The following is a 17,577-nucleotide window of genomic DNA, read 5'->3' as shown; positions in this document are numbered from 1 at the left end:
GTCGAACTGCCGCTTTTTCGTTCAATTTATTGTCAAATAAAAAAATTCTCCCGCTACCGCAGAGTTTGATGCCGTGAAACATGACATATGATTTGTAGTGGACATGTTGTATGACATTCATATGACTTGTCTGATGTGTAACCCGCTACCGCAGTGTCCGATTTGAAGAATATGACATACGACTTTCTGGGGTACATGTTATAAGACATTTATACGACATGTCTTGTGTATCAATTTTATGCAAGAAAAAACTGATTTGGAGGGTAATTTGATGTTTCTAAGCCTTTTTATGAGCCTAGAAAATGTTTTTAGTCATTTTCTTCTATTTTCTTACGAAAAAATTGCTAATTTTTGCAATCGGAGGTTAGAGATATCTCATATGACTTACGTATAACGTATCATAAGACTTTTGTATGACATGTCTTACGTATATTTTATGGATTTTATCAATTTTATGCAAAAAATTATGTTTTAGAGAAGAAATTCTATTTTTTTGACCTTTGTATGAGACTTTTTGATGCGTTTACATAGTTTTTCTCGTTTTCTGAAAGAAAATTTGGAAAAATAAAAATTAATTGCAAAATTATTGTTTCCGCCAAATTTCTGCGCGGCGCTAGTGTTTTTGGAAAAAAAAGTGCAAAAATGGTGGAATGCTGACGCTGTGAAGAAAATTCACAATTTTCGTTGGAAAATGGCAATGTAAGTATGTTTTTCCTCTTTTATCTTGTGCATAATAATTAGTAGAATGATTGTGTGGTGGAGGATAAACTGATAATCAAAAATATTTTCATGAAAATCCTAATATTTTTTCTCTTCTTTTCAGGTTATGTTTTCTCTTCTTGCCGGACTTGAATCAACACCAAAGTATTCCGGAAAATACTAAATATCATGTAAGTTTTACAAAGCAGACTTTTCCCTGACTTTTTAGGCTTTTTATTGAATTTTTTTTAAACAAATAATTTTTTTTGTAATGAAAAATTCATTTTTTCTCTTTTTGGGTGATGCGTAATGCCGTATATGAATCTCAATCCGACACCAAGGCAACGACATCAGTTGTGCATAATCTTCTGTTGAGGTGAAAAAGGAAGATGTTGGAGCTGCTGCGGTGCAGCAACCGGAAGCAGCTGTTAAGGAGAATGGTGTACAAAAGCAGAAAGGTCAAGAGCAAAAGCCGGAGGCAACAGGAGCAGCAAGTTGAGGAAGGTGGAGAACCCAATAAGGTGAAGGAAGCTGCTCTGGAGGCAATTGAAACGCCTTCTATGCCTGAAAAGCAGGAAGAGAAGAAGCCAGAATCGACTGTTATTGGTAACGACAATTGAGGAGAACCTTTAGCAATTGGGTATGCAGCAAACAATTCTGGACAGGCAGAATTCTCTGAGCACAATTTTTGTCAACTACTTCAAGGCGACTCTCTACCATCGTGTGAGAGGTGTCACCTTTCGACGTGTCCTGGCAGAGCAGGGCTTCGACATGACAAAGTTGCAGAACATCTGACGGAAGGAGAAACTCGGTGATATTAAAGATGTCATTGTGGAGCTGCGGGAACTCAAGGAGGATGACAAGGAGTTAACGGATCTCCTTGATTGTCATTTTGATCCGGAGTAGCAGCCAATTAGGTCAGTGGAAGACAAACAAGAGACGCTTCCAGAGCAGACTAACTTCGAGGATTTTACGTAAGTTTCTATGAAAGATTTTTTTTAGAGAAAAAGTAATTTTTTCTTTGGCTTTTTACAGCGAGGAAGCAAAAATCGTCATTAAAAAGGGCAACAATCATCAGGGTGGTCGCAATTAATGTGGAACCGCAATTAATGTGCCGTGCCGGGTGATAAACACTGAAAGTAACGCGGAATGACAAAAAAGGTAAAGACATCTAATTTTATCAAAATTAGTAAAGAACGAGGTAAATTGTCGCTTCGCTCCAATTTTCCTCGCCCCGCTTCGCGGGGGGTTTTGCGCTTCGCGCAAATTTTAGAGAGAAAAAAATTGTGATAATTTATAAGTAGATTGGGGTTACTCATCAACCCCAAAAAAATTGCAAAGAGAAGAAATCATTTTCATACAACATTTCGGGCGCCAAATTCAAAAATTCGCGAAAAATGCATGAGAGTTATATGGGGGCTACCTGAAGGGGGGCTTTGGGGGGAAAATGGATACGGCCACTCGAAAGCGCCTGATATAAGGAGCCTCTGTACCAAATTTCATCACGATCGGTCAAACGGTGTAGATTTGTATAGCTGTACAGACACGAAGATTACCAACAAACAGACCTTTCTTTATTATATAGATGGAGAGCACTCATCGAACACAAAAGGAAAAATTTTGCAAAGAGAAGAAATCATTTTCATACAACATTTCGGGCGCCAAATTCAAAAATTCGCAAAAAATGCATGAGAGTTATATGGGGGCTACATGAAGGGGGGCTTTGGGGGGAAAATGAATACGGCCACTCGAAAGCGCCTGATATAAGGGGCCTCTGTACCAAATTTCATCACGATCGGTCAAACGGTGTAGATTTGTATAGCTGTACAGACACGAAGATTACCAACAAACAGACCTTTCTTTATTATATAGATGGAGAGCACTCATCGAACACAAAAGGAAAAATTTTGCAAAGAGAAGAAATCATTTTCATACAACATTTCGGGCGCCAAATTCAAAAATTCGCAAAAAATGCATGAGAGTTATATGGGGGCTACATGAAGGGGGGCTTTGGGGGGAAAATGAATACGGCCACTCGAAAGCGCCTGATATAAGGGGCCTCTGTACCAAATTTCATCACGATCGGTCAAACGGTGTAGATTTGTATAGCTGTACAGACACGAAGATTACCAACAAACAGACCTTTCTTTATTATATAGAAGATGGAGAGCACTCATCGAACACAAAAGGAAAAATTTTGCAAAGAGAAGAAATCATTTTCATACAACATTTCGGGCGCCAAATTCAAAAATTCGCAAAAAATGCATGAGAGTTATATGGGGGCTACATGAAGGGGGGCTTTGGGGGGAAAATGAATACGGCCACTCGAAAGCGCCTGATATAAGGGGCCTCTGTACCAAATTTCATCACGATCGGTCAAACGGTGTAGATTTGTATAGCTGTACAGACACGAAGATTACCAACAAACAGACCTTTCTTTATTATATAGATATGATTGAGTTAAGAAGGGGTATAGGAAATTGATTTGTTTGGAATTAGAAAATCTAATTCAGCTTCTATTGGATACCTCCTCTTAAGCTTGTTTTATAAAAAATTGTTGATTAAAAAAATCGTGAATTTCAGGGAGTTTGTTCCTTAATATTTGTCTAGAAATTCGATGCTTAAAAAATAACTTATGCAAAATTCTATCCTAAAATTTCTTTAGCTGCAATTCTACGTATTTTTACTATCTTTGTGATTCCTCTTATTTCACTTTTCTTAAGTTACTTTAAACTCATTTTACGATAATAAAATAAATCTCCATTAATGATTATGACTTGAACGAATAAATTCTTTTTACATTTTCTTTTTTTTTAGATTTAATGAGCAAATATCTGGAAAGCCAGCCACCTAGATTAAGAAAACTTACGAGAAAGTAAGGTAAAGTCTAATAAACTTAAGTTCTGTGTTATTTTCATAATGTTTTGCAATTGAAATATTTTTTCCCTTATTTAATTCTTTTTTTTTTATTTCATATTTCAGGATGTCTGCCTAGACAGAGTCAGCAGCGTATACTGCAAAAAAAAACCTTCCAAAAGCCAAGGTAAGATTCATAATTTGATCTATTACACATCCATAAATTACTGTTTTTTAAAAGTATTTATAAAAAAAACTGAAAAGTCTGTCGTACATTAAAAAAAGAAAATAAAATCTTTTACTCGGTCTATAGCATTCGTTAAGCGTTTCAAAATCAATTTGCAAAAAATATAATTCTTTATTGTACCAACAGGAAAAGTAATTAGTTTTCCTAAGAATAAGGTATATTCTGATATAAATCTTCTTTTCTTAAAATTTGACAGTTGTAAGATTTTTAATATTCTGGGAAGAATCTCATAAGATTTTGACATTTTATTTATTTCTTTAATCGGGATTTTGAAGAAAAATTATTTTTCTAACGCATTTGATAGATAGTAAATCATAACGCGTTCAGTTATAAGAGTTGGTGTCCCACAACGTGTAGAAGTTTGTTTATGCGTTGTAATGCGATTTTTGAGCAGTATTAGTAGGTAAAGTTGATTTTTTTGTGAAATTAAGCAATTTGATAGATAAAAATGGTCATATCTCAAGTTCTACAAGACCTACAGAAATTTCGTGACTTGTTTTGGAAAGGTATTAAAATAAGCTATGATTTAATATATATTTCGATACCTTTTCAAGGTCACCCCCAAGGACACAAAATGGCGGATTTTTGTTTTACCAAAACAGTTTTTGGCATTTTTTGACCTTAAGGAATGGTTCTGGAAACTTCTAATATTCTAGAAAGTTGTAGAGAAATAAAAAGCCTTTAATTTGATACCAAATTGAGCAAAATCGGACCGATCGTTCAAGAGATATGGCTCTTAGAACTTTTGAAAATACAAGAATTTTTCAAATGGGTATATCTTCTAAACGGTGTCATAGATTTTTTTTTATTTTCGGAGTGGTGGTAGATATTAAGTCAAGCTAGAACATATCAAAATTTGAAGATATTGGTGAATTTGGGTTTTTTTTTTAAAAATAACTTTTTAAATTTTTGAAAAGATATTTTTTCTCAATCAGTATAACTATTATATACAATTTAGGATGTTTGATCACTCACTATTACTAATTTTTATAAACTAAAAAAGGTCATTTCTGAAATTTAATGTTTTTTTTATTTTTTGTATTTTTTTAATTAAAAAAAAGTTTTAATTTTTACACAAATCTCTCATTCTTAATAGATATTGTAGTGCATTACTAAAAGAAATTCATTAAATTAAGAGTAGCGAACAAAAAACGCAATTAACCATTTTACCCCAGGATTTTTGGAACTGGAAAATGTCGAAGGGTTTGGAAAATGGCCTGAAAAAGCATTTTTCCGTTGAGATAGAGAAAAATCGTCTGAGACAAAGTTGTAGCCCGGAAAATTTGCTATAAGATAGTCGTCACGGGAAATCTCAAATATTTCCACGGAACTCAGGAAAAATTATCTCCCAAAAATTCACCGTTTTACCCCAGGTTCCCATATTATGTTCAATTTTTTATATAAAAATTTTATTATTTTGTTATAGGCTGCTCGAGAACGGCGCCCCCCAGTACCCCCCCCCCAGCTGAGGAGGAGGACGCAGAATACGTGGAGTACGCTGAGGAGTGAGCCGTGTGGATAAATAAAAAAAAAGTGAAAAAAAAGAAAATCTTTTATTTAACATATTGTATGACTATCATACAACATGTAGTATAAATTGTCAATCAACACGTTATGAAACCATCATACAACATGTTATATGTCTGTCAATTAACATGTTGTATGACTATCATTAGACACGTTAATTGACATTTACGTGTCGTGTCTAATTACAATCATACAACATGTCCATTGACAATTGTACAACAGTTAATATAACAGTTTAATGACATATTGATTGACATTCATAATACGTATTGTATGACACTCATACAAAATGTTGTAACCGGAAGTAAAACAAACCTATAAACATGTTGTAAGAAAGTCATATGACGCACATGCAAAATTGTCTAATGTTGTCATATGATAGTCATATGACAAATCATATGAGATTCTGTGACGGAAGTAATGTAAATGTCTCTGAAAAAGTTGTACTTTGTCAGGTAGACAAAAATCAAACATGTCCGATATTTGTCCAGTAACATACCCAACATGTCGTATGACAAATATTAACGATATCATATGACATGCGGTAGCGGGCTTGCAAAATTCCTGAAGATTGGGATAATGAAGAATTTAGATTTATTCAGTCTAAAGCAAAGAATTTTTCTTATTAAGCATTTCTATCAAGAACTAGGTAATTACATTTCCGTTAAAAGTAATTTCCAAGATTTTTACGGAAGTTCTCAGGAGTTTTCCATTCTTTCCATTGAAATCTTGACTGAAGTTGTGAGGTTGTTTGAGGAAACAGGAAGTGTTTTAAAATATTCAGAGATGAATAATTCACCGGAGGTGAGATCCTTTTAGTATTTTTTTTATTTAATGGGAACTAACAGAATTTTTTATTCTTTATTTTTTGTTAGATTGAAATTGTATGTATCAAGGAAGAGAAGGAATTTCTAGAATTTGTTGCAATAGATTCAAAAGACAATAAAAATCTTTTGGAAGCTAAAGAACATGAAGCAACTGTCTTAGAAGGCTCCTTGGAAGATTGTAAAGAAATCCTCCAACAGGAAGAAAGTGGCAAAAATATTGTCAAAGAAGAGATTGATGAGAAAATTGAATCAACTCCTTTGCAAAACTTTGAAAATCCTGAAACTACCTTGGAAGACAAACCAATGAAGATCTTCAATGAGAACTTTGGTGTAGCAAACATTTTGGGAAGTTGCTCAATTTGTAATCAAAAATATCTCAAGAGTGAATTAGAACGACATATAGCGATGCACGGGAAGAAGAAAAGACATCGCGAAAGAAGATTAATTTGTGAATTTTGTGGTAAATTCTTTGCCAACATCTCAAGGATGGAACAACATAAAATAATTCACACAACCGATCGATCCTACCGTTGTGAAGCTGAAGGATGCTGTAAAACCTTTAAATGGCGAACTTCCTATGAGAAGCACAAAATGCGCCATAAAGAAAATGCCGGGAAGAAATTCAAATGTGATCTGTGCGAAAAGACTTTTCGATACAGCTACATTTTGAGGGTAGGCCTGTCTTTGGCTCTTCTTTGAGATTTAAAATTTAAATTTTTATTAATTTCTAGAAGCATGTCCTTGATGTTCATGAACCTCCTCAAGTGTTAAAGTGCAAATGCTGTGAAAAGACTTTTACGCGAAAGGAGTCACTTCACAATCATATGAAGTTGCATCAAGGAATAATCCTTACGGATGAGGAGAAGATCAGTAGGGGCCTAAAAGATTGCGATCAATGTGGAAAATCATGCTTACTAATACATTTTGATAAGGTAAAAAAAAATCTTTTACTGTGAAAAAATCAAAATTAATCCTTTGCAAAATTAATTTTATTCATTAAAGCACATGATGTCCCATCGTGGAGAGCGACCACTTAAGTGTGAAATATGCGGTAAAGGATTTATCTGGAAGTGTGGCCTGAAGAAGCATCTAATGGCCCACCGAGGGGAGCTTTCGAAAACAAATCTTCCCATTTGTGAGGTATGCGGGAAGAAAATGTCTAAATTCCAATCCCTACAGGCTCACATGAAAATCCACGAAAGACCCACAATGCCATTTAAGTGTTCAGTAACAGGATGCGATAAATCCTACTCCAATGAGAAATTCCTAAAGCGCCACATTAACAGGCACAACTCAAAAAGACACAAATGCAATGAATGTGAAGTTGATTACAAGGATTCGCAGCAATTAAAAGTAAATCTAATGCCTTTTCTTTAGAGCAGTAGACTGAACTAATTGGACTCCATATCTTTGTAGATTCACGTTAAGAAGATCCATCTCAAGGAGGAAGCTCCCTTTAAGTGTGTGCAATGCAACAAGGACTCATGGACTCGACGGGTTCACAGGCAACATATGAAAAAGTACCATAATATCGAAATTCCTTTCGTAAGGAAAAAAGAATAAATGCGGGCAAAGGTGAGTGTTCGCGTTTCGCGCGAGAATTTAAATAATTTGAATAAGTAGGCCTTGCATTTGTTGCCAAAGTAACGTCAGAGAATAAAAAGAATCCTGAACAAATCTATTTCGTGAACACTACGCTGAATAATTAAATCACTTTATAATCAATTAATAAATATAATATGTATTCATAAACCAAGTGTAGTTTCACATCAAAGAACGTGTTGAGCGCTCTGGTGCGTTGGAGGGCACACTTTTTGTGGCCCTCCCAGAGCCGGGTGATATCATAAACCAATTGCAGCTCCCAATGAATATAAAAAAAAACTCCCTTACCTCTTCATAAATTACTTGTTTCTATATTTATCTTGTGAAAATGACGCATGTGGCTCTTAAGATTCTGCTTTTGTTTCGTTGTCTTCCCACAGAGATCGCATTTAAATGGATTCTCACCGGTATGTTGCAGCTGATGCACCTGAAAGGAAGAAATTATTATTAGTTGGAGCATATTCCCTGAAAATTCTCTGAAATGAGGAATTCAAATCAAAAAGAAAGTCTATCAACTAACCCTTCGTGAGCTATTATCCTTGAATCCTTTCCCGCAAGTTTGGCAAATGTAGGGTCTTTCATTTGTATGTGATCTCATATGGATATCAATGGACACCTTACATCGGAAGCTTCTTGTGCATTCGGGAAAGGTACATTTGAACGGCCTCTCACCCGTATGTATGGTCATGTGGTCAGCTAGGCTGGTTTTATGCTTTAACTTTTGCCCACAGATATCGCAAACAACATCCGGTGTACTCGAATGCATTCTACTGTGTCGCTTGAAGAGCGACAAATTGGGGAAAGACTTTGAGCAAATACTGCAGTAAAATACCGGCTTCACCTTGTTCTCCTTCATTTCCTGCACCGTCTTCATAATATCCGGATGACTTGCTGCTATGTGGCATTTGAGTTTGTATATTGTGGGGAAGAACTCATCGCAGTATTTGCAACTTCTCGGGGGCTTCTGGATATGACGGGACACATGGAGTTTCAGTCCAAGCTCCGAAATACACGTCTTATTGCAGATTTCACAGACAAATTCTCCTCTGGCCTTTCCAGATGGGATCTTCCTTTGCTTTTGATTGGACTTTTTAGTCCTCATTGCTCCCTCTGTCCACATTTTCTTTGGCGTTCTTTTTCTTTTCTTTTCCGTGCGTGCATCAGGTAAGCAGTTATTATCTTCAATCTCTGAATAATTCAGGAATTCAGGCTGTGGATCAATTTCATCAGCTTCTTCTTCCGTTTTAATTTCTTCAACGATTGTGTCAAAGCCATCATAGCCAATGAAGGAAAGTGGCATGCCCTGCGAAGAAATTAGAGGATCTTAGAACATTGTAAGAAATTACTTTAAAAAGAATATTCTTAACCTGTTCTTGTTTAATAAAAATCTGCGGAATATCTCTAACACTCCCAGTTTCCTCAAAGAGGTTCACAATCTCAAAGATTAGGGAATCCGTGGGTACATCATCATCCTCCCCATACTCATACACGTAGCAATCTTTTACACAATCTACATCACAGTCTTTCTGGTAAAATGTCTTCAGAAGGAATATTCTTTCCTTTAACGTGAACAATTCCATATTATCACGCATTTTTCCAAGGATATTTTGCCAAAAAGTTTAAATTTAAAATGTTTTTTTTTGTTTACAAAATTTGAATCAACAATAATGGGGTTAAGTCGGTAGAATGTTGATGAATCGGTTTTACATATCAGTTGAACCGATTGAAATGGCACCATAGTTCTTGCGGTGCACGAGAAAAATGCACAATTTTGTGATAATATACCCGCCTATTTTTACGCGGGAAAACGAGTGCGCAAAAAGTGAGGTTAGAAAATAGGTAAAAATGGAATTTGAATTTTTAGACTAAAAAAACGTAATTTTACGGTTCCTAGAGGCCTAGGGCGTATTCCCAGGGAGATTTTGAGTTTCTTTGGTATTTCTTCAAGAAAGAGATCAACAAGCAATTGTTCTCATTTTTTATGCTTTCAAAAAGTGCAGCGTTCTACTGACCTCTAACTTTTCTTATCGCAAGATGCATTTTTATCTCTTCCACAGGTCATGAAGATAATTCCTTTTAAATAATTTAAGTAAACCCTTTTATTTTCAATTACAACATCTTACCCTTGGGAGAGTCCACAACGTAATAATCATGTGAATTTTTTTTTCAAGAGATAAGAGATTGAAGTGCAACACAACAGAAAAAAAAATGAGCAACTCACATGCTTCTTATTGTTTCCCGTGTGGAATGTCGGAGTGTACCAAAAATAACATCACAGGTATATACGTAATTTGATAAAATAATTAATAATAAATTTTAGTGGATTATAAATGATCGTGTAGAATAGATAGAGGGTGAGCTATGGAGAGCGTTTTGGGCCTTCCGTGGGCATACACAGTAATGTTGTTTTCTTTCCCTCAATGCTATACACATGAGATGCCCAAATATCACATTTTTGGACAAACAACCACACACAGCAACTCCACATCACTCATGTTGAGACTATACATATCTCAAGTCTTATTGTTTGGTAAAAGACAACATGGTGCTCACAGAAGAAATCCTTCTCGAGAGATTATCTCTGTGCGAGCGAGAAGAGGGTGGTTGGTGTGCCTTTGGCTGTATAAATTTGGGATTAATAGGAGGAATGCAACATTTTGACTCATTCGTGGTGATCTTGAGCTTCACACCGGATCTCCTCGCGCGCAGTTCTCGAGGCTGTTAGCACGCAACACAGCACCGCACAATGGATGTGTCGCAGTGATTTCCGCGCAGTCGGGTCTGCTCTCGGCGTGAGCCGTAAAAAAAAAGTGTGCCTTCCAATTGATTAGAGAGAAGATTGAGGAGACATGGTGGCAATGGATAATGTGCTGCTGTTCGTGCCAGATGGGCTGGACAGGAAGAAATCTCTGTCAATGTCACATCTGCCCGTACCAGCACAAGATAGGAACTTCCTCTGCGTTCCCGGTGCATCGAGTTTACAGGAATTGCAGGAAATTACGGATTTATCACGCAAATCCTACGAATCTCTCCGTCGGATTGAGTCAAATACATCCATCACTGTGCCTGAGAATTTTAGTTTCTCCACCCTGGCCATTCAGGTGTACAAGATGCGTTGGGCCGTGCTCCTGCTGAGCCTTGCCGCCGTGGCACTCACGTATATGCAGTGGATTCAGTACAGTATTGTTGCCAATATCATTATGCGATACTACCGTGTATCATCGCTCCTTGTTGACTGGACATCAATGGTCTTCATGGTGACCTATACTCTTCTTGTTATCCCAGTTTCATTCTTTATGGACATTAAACGTCCACGTCAAGCTGCAGTAATGGGATCTGTTCTCTTGGCTTTAGGATCTTGGATTAAGGTGCGATTTTTGCTGTTGAATTTTTTTTCAAATGATTTTCTTCAAAACTTATAAATTTCGTAAAATCAAGCTTTAAAATCATTTAAAAAAAATCATTTTCTAAATGATTTCCATGAATTATGAGCAAAAAATAATTTTTTTGAAGCCTATTTTCCCTACCAACGAGTAGCTGGTGGAATTTGAGCTTTCACAGACCTCTTTTGGGCTTTGAAAGCGTGATCATTTTTATCATTGAATAATTTGAAATATATATTGTTTTTGCCTCTTCAATGTGAGAGTCAAAGAGATTTTCAAGTGACTCACATTTTCCATTGTTAGTTTGCGAAGAAATTTGTTTGCCCAAGATCCGGTCAAAAACTGGAATCAACCACATGGATGGGGGCACGAATTTTGACCCTCATCTGCGCAGAAATGACCAATTACAATGAGGTTGTTATACTTGCAGGTCTTCTCATTGGATCGTGAGATGTTCCTTGTGAGCTTCCTAGGGCAGACTGTGGTGGCTATTGCGCAGGTTTTTATTGTCAGCCTACCAAATCGTCTTGCCACCACATGGTTTAGCCCCGAGGAAGCATCAAAAGTCTGTGGTTTGGGTGTATTTGGGGCTCAACTGGGAACATCACTGGGGTTCTTCCTCACCCCATGGCTTGTGCAGAATGACGATAAAATTGAGAATATTCATCAGGATCTTGAAATTATGTACATAAGTGATGCTGGACTTTCAACCATGATCTCCGTTTTCACCGTGGCAGGTCACTCTCACTCTCTTTCTTTGGAGCCTTAACACGATGATGGGCAAAATGTTTAATAAAATTCTGTCATACAGTGTTCCAATCACAACCCGAAAAGCCACCGAGTCACATTCAGGCAATCCAGAGGAGTGTTCGGGCAACAAATAAGGGTTTCTGGAAATCCATCTGGGGCATTGTGAGGCAGCGAGACTTTGTTATCCTCGCCATTGCATATGGGATGAATGTTGGTGTCTTCAATTCCATGCTAACACTTCTCAATCAAATTGTACTCAACTACTTTCCCGTAAGTACACAATCAAACTTTAAAATTTTGGACTTAAAGGGGGCTTAAAGTCTCAAGAAAATGATCTTATGTGTTTCTTTTTTAAAGGATAGCGAAAAAGATGCTGGCTACATTGGAGTTGCCATCATTGTTACTGGCTTAGTGGGATCTGTGGTGTTTGGCTTTGTAATGGATACATGGCATGAGTACAGAAAGACTGCAGTATGGGTGTACGGAATAACTGCCCTGACGGTCCTTGTCTTCTCCTTATCATTGGAAAGTAAATCCAAGAAGCTCCTCTACGTGGCATCAATTCTCATGGGGTAAATTTCTTTTTATAATTTAAACTTAACTTTATTCCAAAGAAAAATCTTTCTTTCCTTTATAAGTTTCTTCATGAGTGGCCTTCAGACAATTGGATATGAATTAGCAGCAGAGTTAACCTACCCAGAACCCGATGGTCCCGTAGCTGGTATCATGAACATTTCCACGCACATCTTTGGGATTCTCTTCACCATCACAATATCACGCATTCACGATACCATGGGGGACCTCGCGGGTAATATGGCATTCACAGTGCTTCTAGTCATTGGTGCACTTATTATTGCACAAATAAAATCAGAATTAAAGAGGCACTCTGCCTACAAGGAGGTTGCTTCTGCTGCTGCGGAATTGGCTCAGCTTGAGAAGCAGATTGTGCAGGAAAAAGCTCCGTTTCTCATCTTTAAAATTGATGAACATTAAAAATGTCTTCGTTATTCGTTTATTTTTTTTTATTTTCAATAAATAATTCAACGAATTACATTGAGAAATTTTATTTCTGCATACTTTACGGCCGTAACAACATTATGTACTTAACAAATGGAGACGCCTGGTTGGTTGATAAGACACTTCCCGGGGAAGGGGGGCTGCTCAGTACAAATCTGGGGAGTTGTGAAAATGATGCATTCTTCGACGATTCCGGTAGTCATGCCGGGATTGTCTTAGATCATTATTCACGTACTGTTGTGTCCCTGGGCAGGGGCATTCACATCTCATGGTATCTTCTGTTGAACCAAAATCAAAGCTTCGTGGTTGAATTATACCCACACCACTCGTATTGGGACGTTCTGCTTCACCTGGACTCCCATCAGGAGATTTTGGTGCACCTTGATTGTGTTGATGGTGGAAGTCGTAATCTTTTGGTCTATTCCACTTATCCCCCCAGTGCTCACGGGGACGTTTTCGTCGCCCAAAACTCTCTGGACCAACTGGATGTTTGTTGTTGTAGAAAAATGTTGATTCAGTGCTGTCCGCGAAGTGGATCAAGCCACGATCAGGATGTGTGGGTTTATTTTCACTTTCATCTGCAGAATTACCCGTGGGAAGACTGTATGATGCTGTTGTGGCTGTTGTTGTTGTAGTAGATGATATTGTAACTGCAGCTGCTGTAGTATCAGTCGATATTGTTGTTGTGGAAGAAGTAGAAGGTTCTTTAACTTCAACTAAAGTGATTGGTGAACTTGATGTGTCCGGAAGTTCTACTGGTGTTGTTGTTGAAGACAAAGATTGTGATGATGTTGCAGAATCGGATGTTGTTTCAGTTGTACTTGTTGTTGGTGAAGGGGAACTCACTGATACAGCAGCAGATGTTGTTGATGGAGAACTGGGCATCACCTCAATAACAGTTGAAGAACTCACCAAAGGTACTTCAAATGTTGATGTTGAAGAAATAACAGTTGATTCTTCTGAAGTTGTTGATGCTAAAGAATTTCCAGTTTCTGTAACTGCCGTTGTTGGAGCAGTGTCAGAGTCAGATGGCAAAGAACTTATCGGTACTACTGAGAGAGTCGAAGACATTTCTTCAGTTAAAGTTATTGTTGAACTACCGCTGGTTGTTGTTGGCTGATCATTTGTATTATCAGCAATTTCTTGAGATGTTTCCGTGGTTGTTGAATAGATTTCAGACGTTATAGTTGGTGATGAATTAGAACTCTCTGCTGAGCTAGTTGGTGTGGAGGCAGAGGAGGATTCAATTGCTGTTGAACATTTCGTTGCTTCTGCTGCTACCGATTCTGATGTTGTTGTTTTACGAACCAATCCTTGGGAATTAATAAGTATTGGATTTTCCCATACAAGAGGTCTTCTTGTTGATAAATATCCTCCATCTTCTACAAATTTCCTTTGTGAAGAATCAGACGAATCAAGTGATTTCGGTACAATCTCTTCTGATTTTGGTACATTTGATACAAAATCCGTTAAATTCCTTGTGAACTCCACACTCGAGAGTGATTGATCTGAAGAATTTAGCACCACAGGGTAACCAATAAGATTTTGAATTCCTGTACTTGATTGAAAATTCGATGAACTGCTCCTCAAAGTTAATCGCTTAAGTCGGATCCGATCTTCACTTGGAGTTGAAAATTCAGATGATCTTTGAGTGCTGCTGTGGCTGCTCTTTGTCTCATGATTGAACTTTTCTTCACCGAGAACTTTAACATCAATCACACACAGATACAGTAGAAGAATTAATAAACTCAAAAGAATTTCCTTCATTTTGCTTCACTTTAGTAGGTGTTCCATTTAAACTATGGCAATTTTCCACCAACAACACTGCCTTTATATAAACAATGTTAATTAATTACTCCCATTAAATTTTTAATAGGTATATGTGCTTCTATTTCGGATGTCCGTGAAATTTATAGTAGCATCTTTAATCTTTTACAATCAAAAAATCTAAAAAGGACAAAAAAAAACTATCAAAGAAAAACTTTTATGCTAAAATTGCTATTGAAGACATTCAGATGCGAAGCTTTCCAATTCGTCATTGTTTTTGGGACTTTTTTGGATGATCAACTAAAGAAGTCAACATGAGTTTGTCGCTTCCTCATTTTGGCATTATTAATGAAGACCCGTGAGACCTTTTTGAGGATCAAAATCTTGGTCTTTTGACCCCTCAGCAAAAAAAAGTCAGAAACTTCGCATTAGGCAGTTTGTGCTGGAAACATCGAAAAGAACTTTTTTTTTTAAATTGCATCATCATTATTATTGTTATATATAGATAGTGAATATGCTATAATCAGCTATATACTTTTTGATCTACTCGCAATTTCCGAAACAACTTTTTGCCATCCTCACGCTTCTGTTCTTAAACATTTTTTCTTCGTTTTTGAGAGATTTGTGTCTTGGAATTTTTTTTAAATTAAATGTTGCGAATTAAATTTCAATTAAACGTTTTAGTACCCTTTAATAAAGACTCAAGTAAAGTATTTATTTTTCTTACCAAATAGACGAATTTATATTTCTGCTCCATTTTTTTTTTCTCCGTTTTCCTATGCAAAAATTAATTTCCCATGCACTTGCAATGCTATATATAATACTAATAGTTGACCTTTCGACTATATTATGTATATGTATATTTATTGTTGGCAAAAAGTTGCGAATCTGTTATAGAAATTCCCGGAAGAGGAGGATGAACAGATTAAGCAACAAACATTTTTGTACAACAATGTGCGATCTCTGTTTCCGCGTCAGCAACTGAGGGAGCTGGTGAGGAGGGAATGAAGGGGATGTTTGAGATCATCATTTGCGAAAGCAAATCCCCCCTCCCACCATACCACACACACCACAAATTTCCTGCCAAAAAGGCGATTATGCGGAATTTTTATGAGTTTTTCGGGTGCTCTTTTGCTGATAAAAGTATGTGGCAGATGAGTTTTGTGAGGCGTTTGTTGGAGAATGAGATAGCCTCCCTTCCATATACTAACACGCTCTCTTGGCTCTTGTATACTAACATGAAGAAAAGAAGAAAAAAATTGTTCGTTGATAGTGGAAGAGAGGGAGAGGGAAGAATCTCCAGTCCATTGGAGATGCGATGGGGTCACCCAGAAAGCCAGATAACAGCCTCCGTCGGTACTCTGTGCGGACCCCGAAGCTCGTGGAACGCCGCGCACATAATCTCACATTCAACGTCGATTCCACCCATTTTTCCCGCGAGTAAATTGTTTGCAAAAATCCTCGCGCAATGTTGTGGATTATTCGCGAAAATTGGTCTATCATCTGATATACCCGTCTCCGTGTCAGTCAGTGTCTCACCGGATACCCGAGTGGATCACTTTGCCAGCATCTCCTGTGAATAAATATAATTTAAGAATTTAAAAAAAAAACTTATAAAAATCAGGAAGAAAAGCTCAACGAACGAAACATTTTTCTTCTTCTGTGTGTTAAGTGTTGTGTGGGTGAATTGAATACAGCAAAAAGGAGTGTGAAGGAATAAATAAGAAGAGTTTGTGGATAAAATGACCAAAGTCCTCTTTTTCGTTGCAATTTTACTCTGCCTCCAATTTATCAGCGGTAATAAGTTCAAAGTTAAATCAAGGTTCCATCCTATATAATCTTGTATACATAGAAGCAATTATGCTGTAAAAATTTTTGCATAGACCCCAATTATAAAGTAATTGAGAATTTTTTTTTTAGAAAATATAAAATAAAATGTGATAATTTTAGAATGAAAGTGAAGCGAATTCTTTTTTTTTTAATACAAAGAACTACCTGAGATTAAAGGAATTTTTTTTTTAAATAAATTTTATCAATTTAATTTATAAATCCTGATTATTTTCTTTTAAATTATTTAACCCAGATAAGTCCAGGATTTTTTTTTAATTTTTGTTTATTTTTAACCAAATCTATTTAAAGTACAAACTTTACAAACAAAGTAAAAAAAAATTCATGAAATTTTTATGATTTAATTTTGAGATTGGTATGCTCGACAATTTTTCTTTCATAATTTTGAGCCATTAAAAATAGCATAAAAAAATTTATTTTAAAACAAATTAAATGAATTCATTTAGAGGAAGAGTTTAAAGACTTCTTATGCCCAACTTTAAGAACTTTAGTTGAAAATTGAGAAAATTTAACCTTTTTTTCCAGCTGATGACGATGATGACAAGAAATGCGAACCAAACAGTCACTTTATGATCGATTGCAATCGTTGTCGATGCAGCAGAGATGGTTTGAGCTATTGGTGCACCCGAATGGCATGCGTTGACTTCACCAAACGTACAAAGCGTCAAGCAGTGGAGGAACAACGGCACGATGATGCCAAATCAACGGAAATTCGACCCGCGGAACACAAAGTCGAAGATGCGGCAAAGCAGGAAGAACCGAAGCAAGAGGAAAATGCAGAAGCAACCCCTGAGAATGGAACAGTTTGCACACCAGGTGATGTGAAACATGAGGATTGCAACAGGTGTAAATGTGCCAACAATGGCATTGGATGGTGGTGTACGAGAAATGAATGCCCCACAAGGAGACGGCGACATCCACTCATCCCATGAATGATGTTGTAGCCTTCCACAACAACAACAAAAAACAAAATAAATCATTACCTCACCTCTGTAATTAATGCTAAATTAAATATATATAAATGAATTGTATAATCTGTTGTAAAATTATATTG

The 17,577-nt window shown here is 36.7% G+C and overlaps 5 protein-coding genes and 1 long non-coding RNA gene across 8 annotated transcripts; 4 read left to right on the top strand and 2 right to left on the bottom strand.

The window, feature by feature from the left end:
- The first annotated feature begins 172 nt into the window (after positions 1-172).
- Positions 173-5,317, top strand: LOC129794618 (uncharacterized). Of its 2 annotated transcripts, XR_008751066.1 has the most exons (7): positions 173-699; positions 824-890; positions 1,041-1,673; positions 1,735-1,860; positions 3,517-3,579; positions 3,682-3,742; positions 5,229-5,317. It is a non-coding gene; the product is annotated as an uncharacterized LOC129794618 (long non-coding RNA). The 2 variants fall into 2 exon arrangements; XR_008751065.1 differs by having other exon boundaries at positions 173-890.
- A 567-nt stretch (positions 5,318-5,884) lies between these two features.
- Positions 5,885-7,908, top strand: LOC129794616 (zinc finger protein 208-like). Of its 2 annotated transcripts, none has more exons than XM_055835407.1 (5): positions 5,885-6,133; positions 6,205-6,828; positions 6,888-7,088; positions 7,159-7,509; positions 7,573-7,908. In XM_055835407.1, exons 1-5 carry the CDS (start codon positions 5,909-5,911, stop codon positions 7,717-7,719), a joined length of 1,548 nt encoding a protein of 515 aa, XP_055691382.1. In that variant the 5' UTR covers positions 5,885-5,908; the 3' UTR covers positions 7,720-7,908. The 2 variants fall into 2 exon arrangements, with proteins under 2 accessions (XP_055691382.1, XP_055691383.1); XM_055835408.1 differs by having other exon boundaries at positions 5,923-6,133; positions 6,891-7,088.
- On the bottom strand, positions 7,871-9,448 carry LOC129794617 (zinc finger protein 62 homolog). The gene is made up of 3 exons (XM_055835409.1): positions 9,126-9,448; positions 8,279-9,061; positions 7,871-8,185 (listed from the first exon to the last, which is right to left on the bottom strand). Exons 1-3 carry the CDS (start codon positions 9,348-9,350, stop codon positions 8,051-8,053), a joined length of 1,143 nt encoding a protein of 380 aa, XP_055691384.1. The 5' UTR covers positions 9,351-9,448; the 3' UTR covers positions 7,871-8,050.
- Positions 9,449-9,925: 477 nt separating this feature from the next.
- On the top strand, positions 9,926-12,946 carry LOC129794612 (uncharacterized MFS-type transporter C09D4.1-like). Its single transcript, XM_055835401.1, has 5 exons — positions 9,926-11,126; positions 11,572-11,878; positions 11,953-12,161; positions 12,249-12,463; positions 12,530-12,946. The coding sequence occupies exons 1-5, from the start codon at positions 10,608-10,610 to the stop codon at positions 12,882-12,884; spliced, it is 1,605 nt and encodes a 534-aa protein (XP_055691376.1). The 5' UTR covers positions 9,926-10,607; the 3' UTR covers positions 12,885-12,946.
- Positions 12,905-16,028, bottom strand: LOC129794611 (uncharacterized protein DDB_G0271670-like). The gene is made up of 2 exons (XM_055835400.1): positions 15,914-16,028; positions 12,905-15,117 (listed from the first exon to the last, which is right to left on the bottom strand). Exon 2 carries the CDS (start codon positions 14,673-14,675, stop codon positions 13,053-13,055), a length of 1,623 nt encoding a protein of 540 aa, XP_055691375.1. The 5' UTR covers positions 14,676-15,117; positions 15,914-16,028; the 3' UTR covers positions 12,905-13,052.
- Positions 16,023-17,569, top strand: LOC129794614 (U-reduvitoxin-Pr21-like). The gene is made up of 2 exons (XM_055835405.1): positions 16,023-16,472; positions 17,049-17,569. Exons 1-2 carry the CDS (start codon positions 16,418-16,420, stop codon positions 17,453-17,455), a joined length of 462 nt encoding a protein of 153 aa, XP_055691380.1. The 5' UTR covers positions 16,023-16,417; the 3' UTR covers positions 17,456-17,569.
- Positions 17,570-17,577: the final 8 nt, after the last annotated feature.

Source organism: Lutzomyia longipalpis, chromosome 4 (genome assembly GCF_024334085.1).
Source record: "Lutzomyia longipalpis isolate SR_M1_2022 chromosome 4, ASM2433408v1".
Taxonomy (NCBI): domain Eukaryota; kingdom Metazoa; phylum Arthropoda; class Insecta; order Diptera; family Psychodidae; genus Lutzomyia; species Lutzomyia longipalpis.
The sequence above is the reverse complement of the archived record's forward strand: the minus strand, read 5'-3'. Positions and strand labels throughout refer to the sequence as shown.

Bases quoted from the DNA above. Each gene is read 5' to 3' on its own strand.
- LOC129794616 (XM_055835407.1), top strand. From the start codon at position 5,909: ATGAAGAATTTAGATTTATTCAGTCTAAAGCAAAGAATTTTTCTTATT. The intron at 7,089-7,158 runs GTAAAAAAAAAT...TATTCATTAAAG, and splicing joins TACTAATACATTTTGATAAG to CACATGATGTCCCATCGTGG. The intron at 7,510-7,572 runs GTAAATCTAATG...ATATCTTTGTAG, and splicing joins AGGATTCGCAGCAATTAAAA to ATTCACGTTAAGAAGATCCA.
- LOC129794617 (XM_055835409.1), bottom strand. From the start codon at position 9,350: ATGCGTGATAATATGGAATTGTTCACGTTAAAGGAAAGAATATTCCTT. The intron at 9,062-9,125 runs GTTAAGAATATT...ATTTCTTCGCAG, and splicing joins TTTTTATTAAACAAGAACAG to GGCATGCCACTTTCCTTCAT. The intron at 8,186-8,278 runs GTTAGTTGATAG...TCTTCCTTTCAG, and splicing joins AGGATAATAGCTCACGAAGG to GTGCATCAGCTGCAACATAC.
- LOC129794612 (XM_055835401.1), top strand. From the start codon at position 10,608: ATGGTGGCAATGGATAATGTGCTGCTGTTCGTGCCAGATGGGCTGGAC. The intron at 11,127-11,571 runs GTGCGATTTTTG...TTATACTTGCAG, and splicing joins CTTTAGGATCTTGGATTAAG to GTCTTCTCATTGGATCGTGA. The intron at 12,162-12,248 runs GTAAGTACACAA...TCTTTTTTAAAG, and splicing joins TTGTACTCAACTACTTTCCC to GATAGCGAAAAAGATGCTGG.
- LOC129794611 (XM_055835400.1), bottom strand. From the start codon at position 14,675: ATGAAGGAAATTCTTTTGAGTTTATTAATTCTTCTACTGTATCTGTGT.
- LOC129794614 (XM_055835405.1), top strand. From the start codon at position 16,418: ATGACCAAAGTCCTCTTTTTCGTTGCAATTTTACTCTGCCTCCAATTT. The intron at 16,473-17,048 runs GTAATAAGTTCA...CTTTTTTTCCAG, and splicing joins CTGCCTCCAATTTATCAGCG to CTGATGACGATGATGACAAG.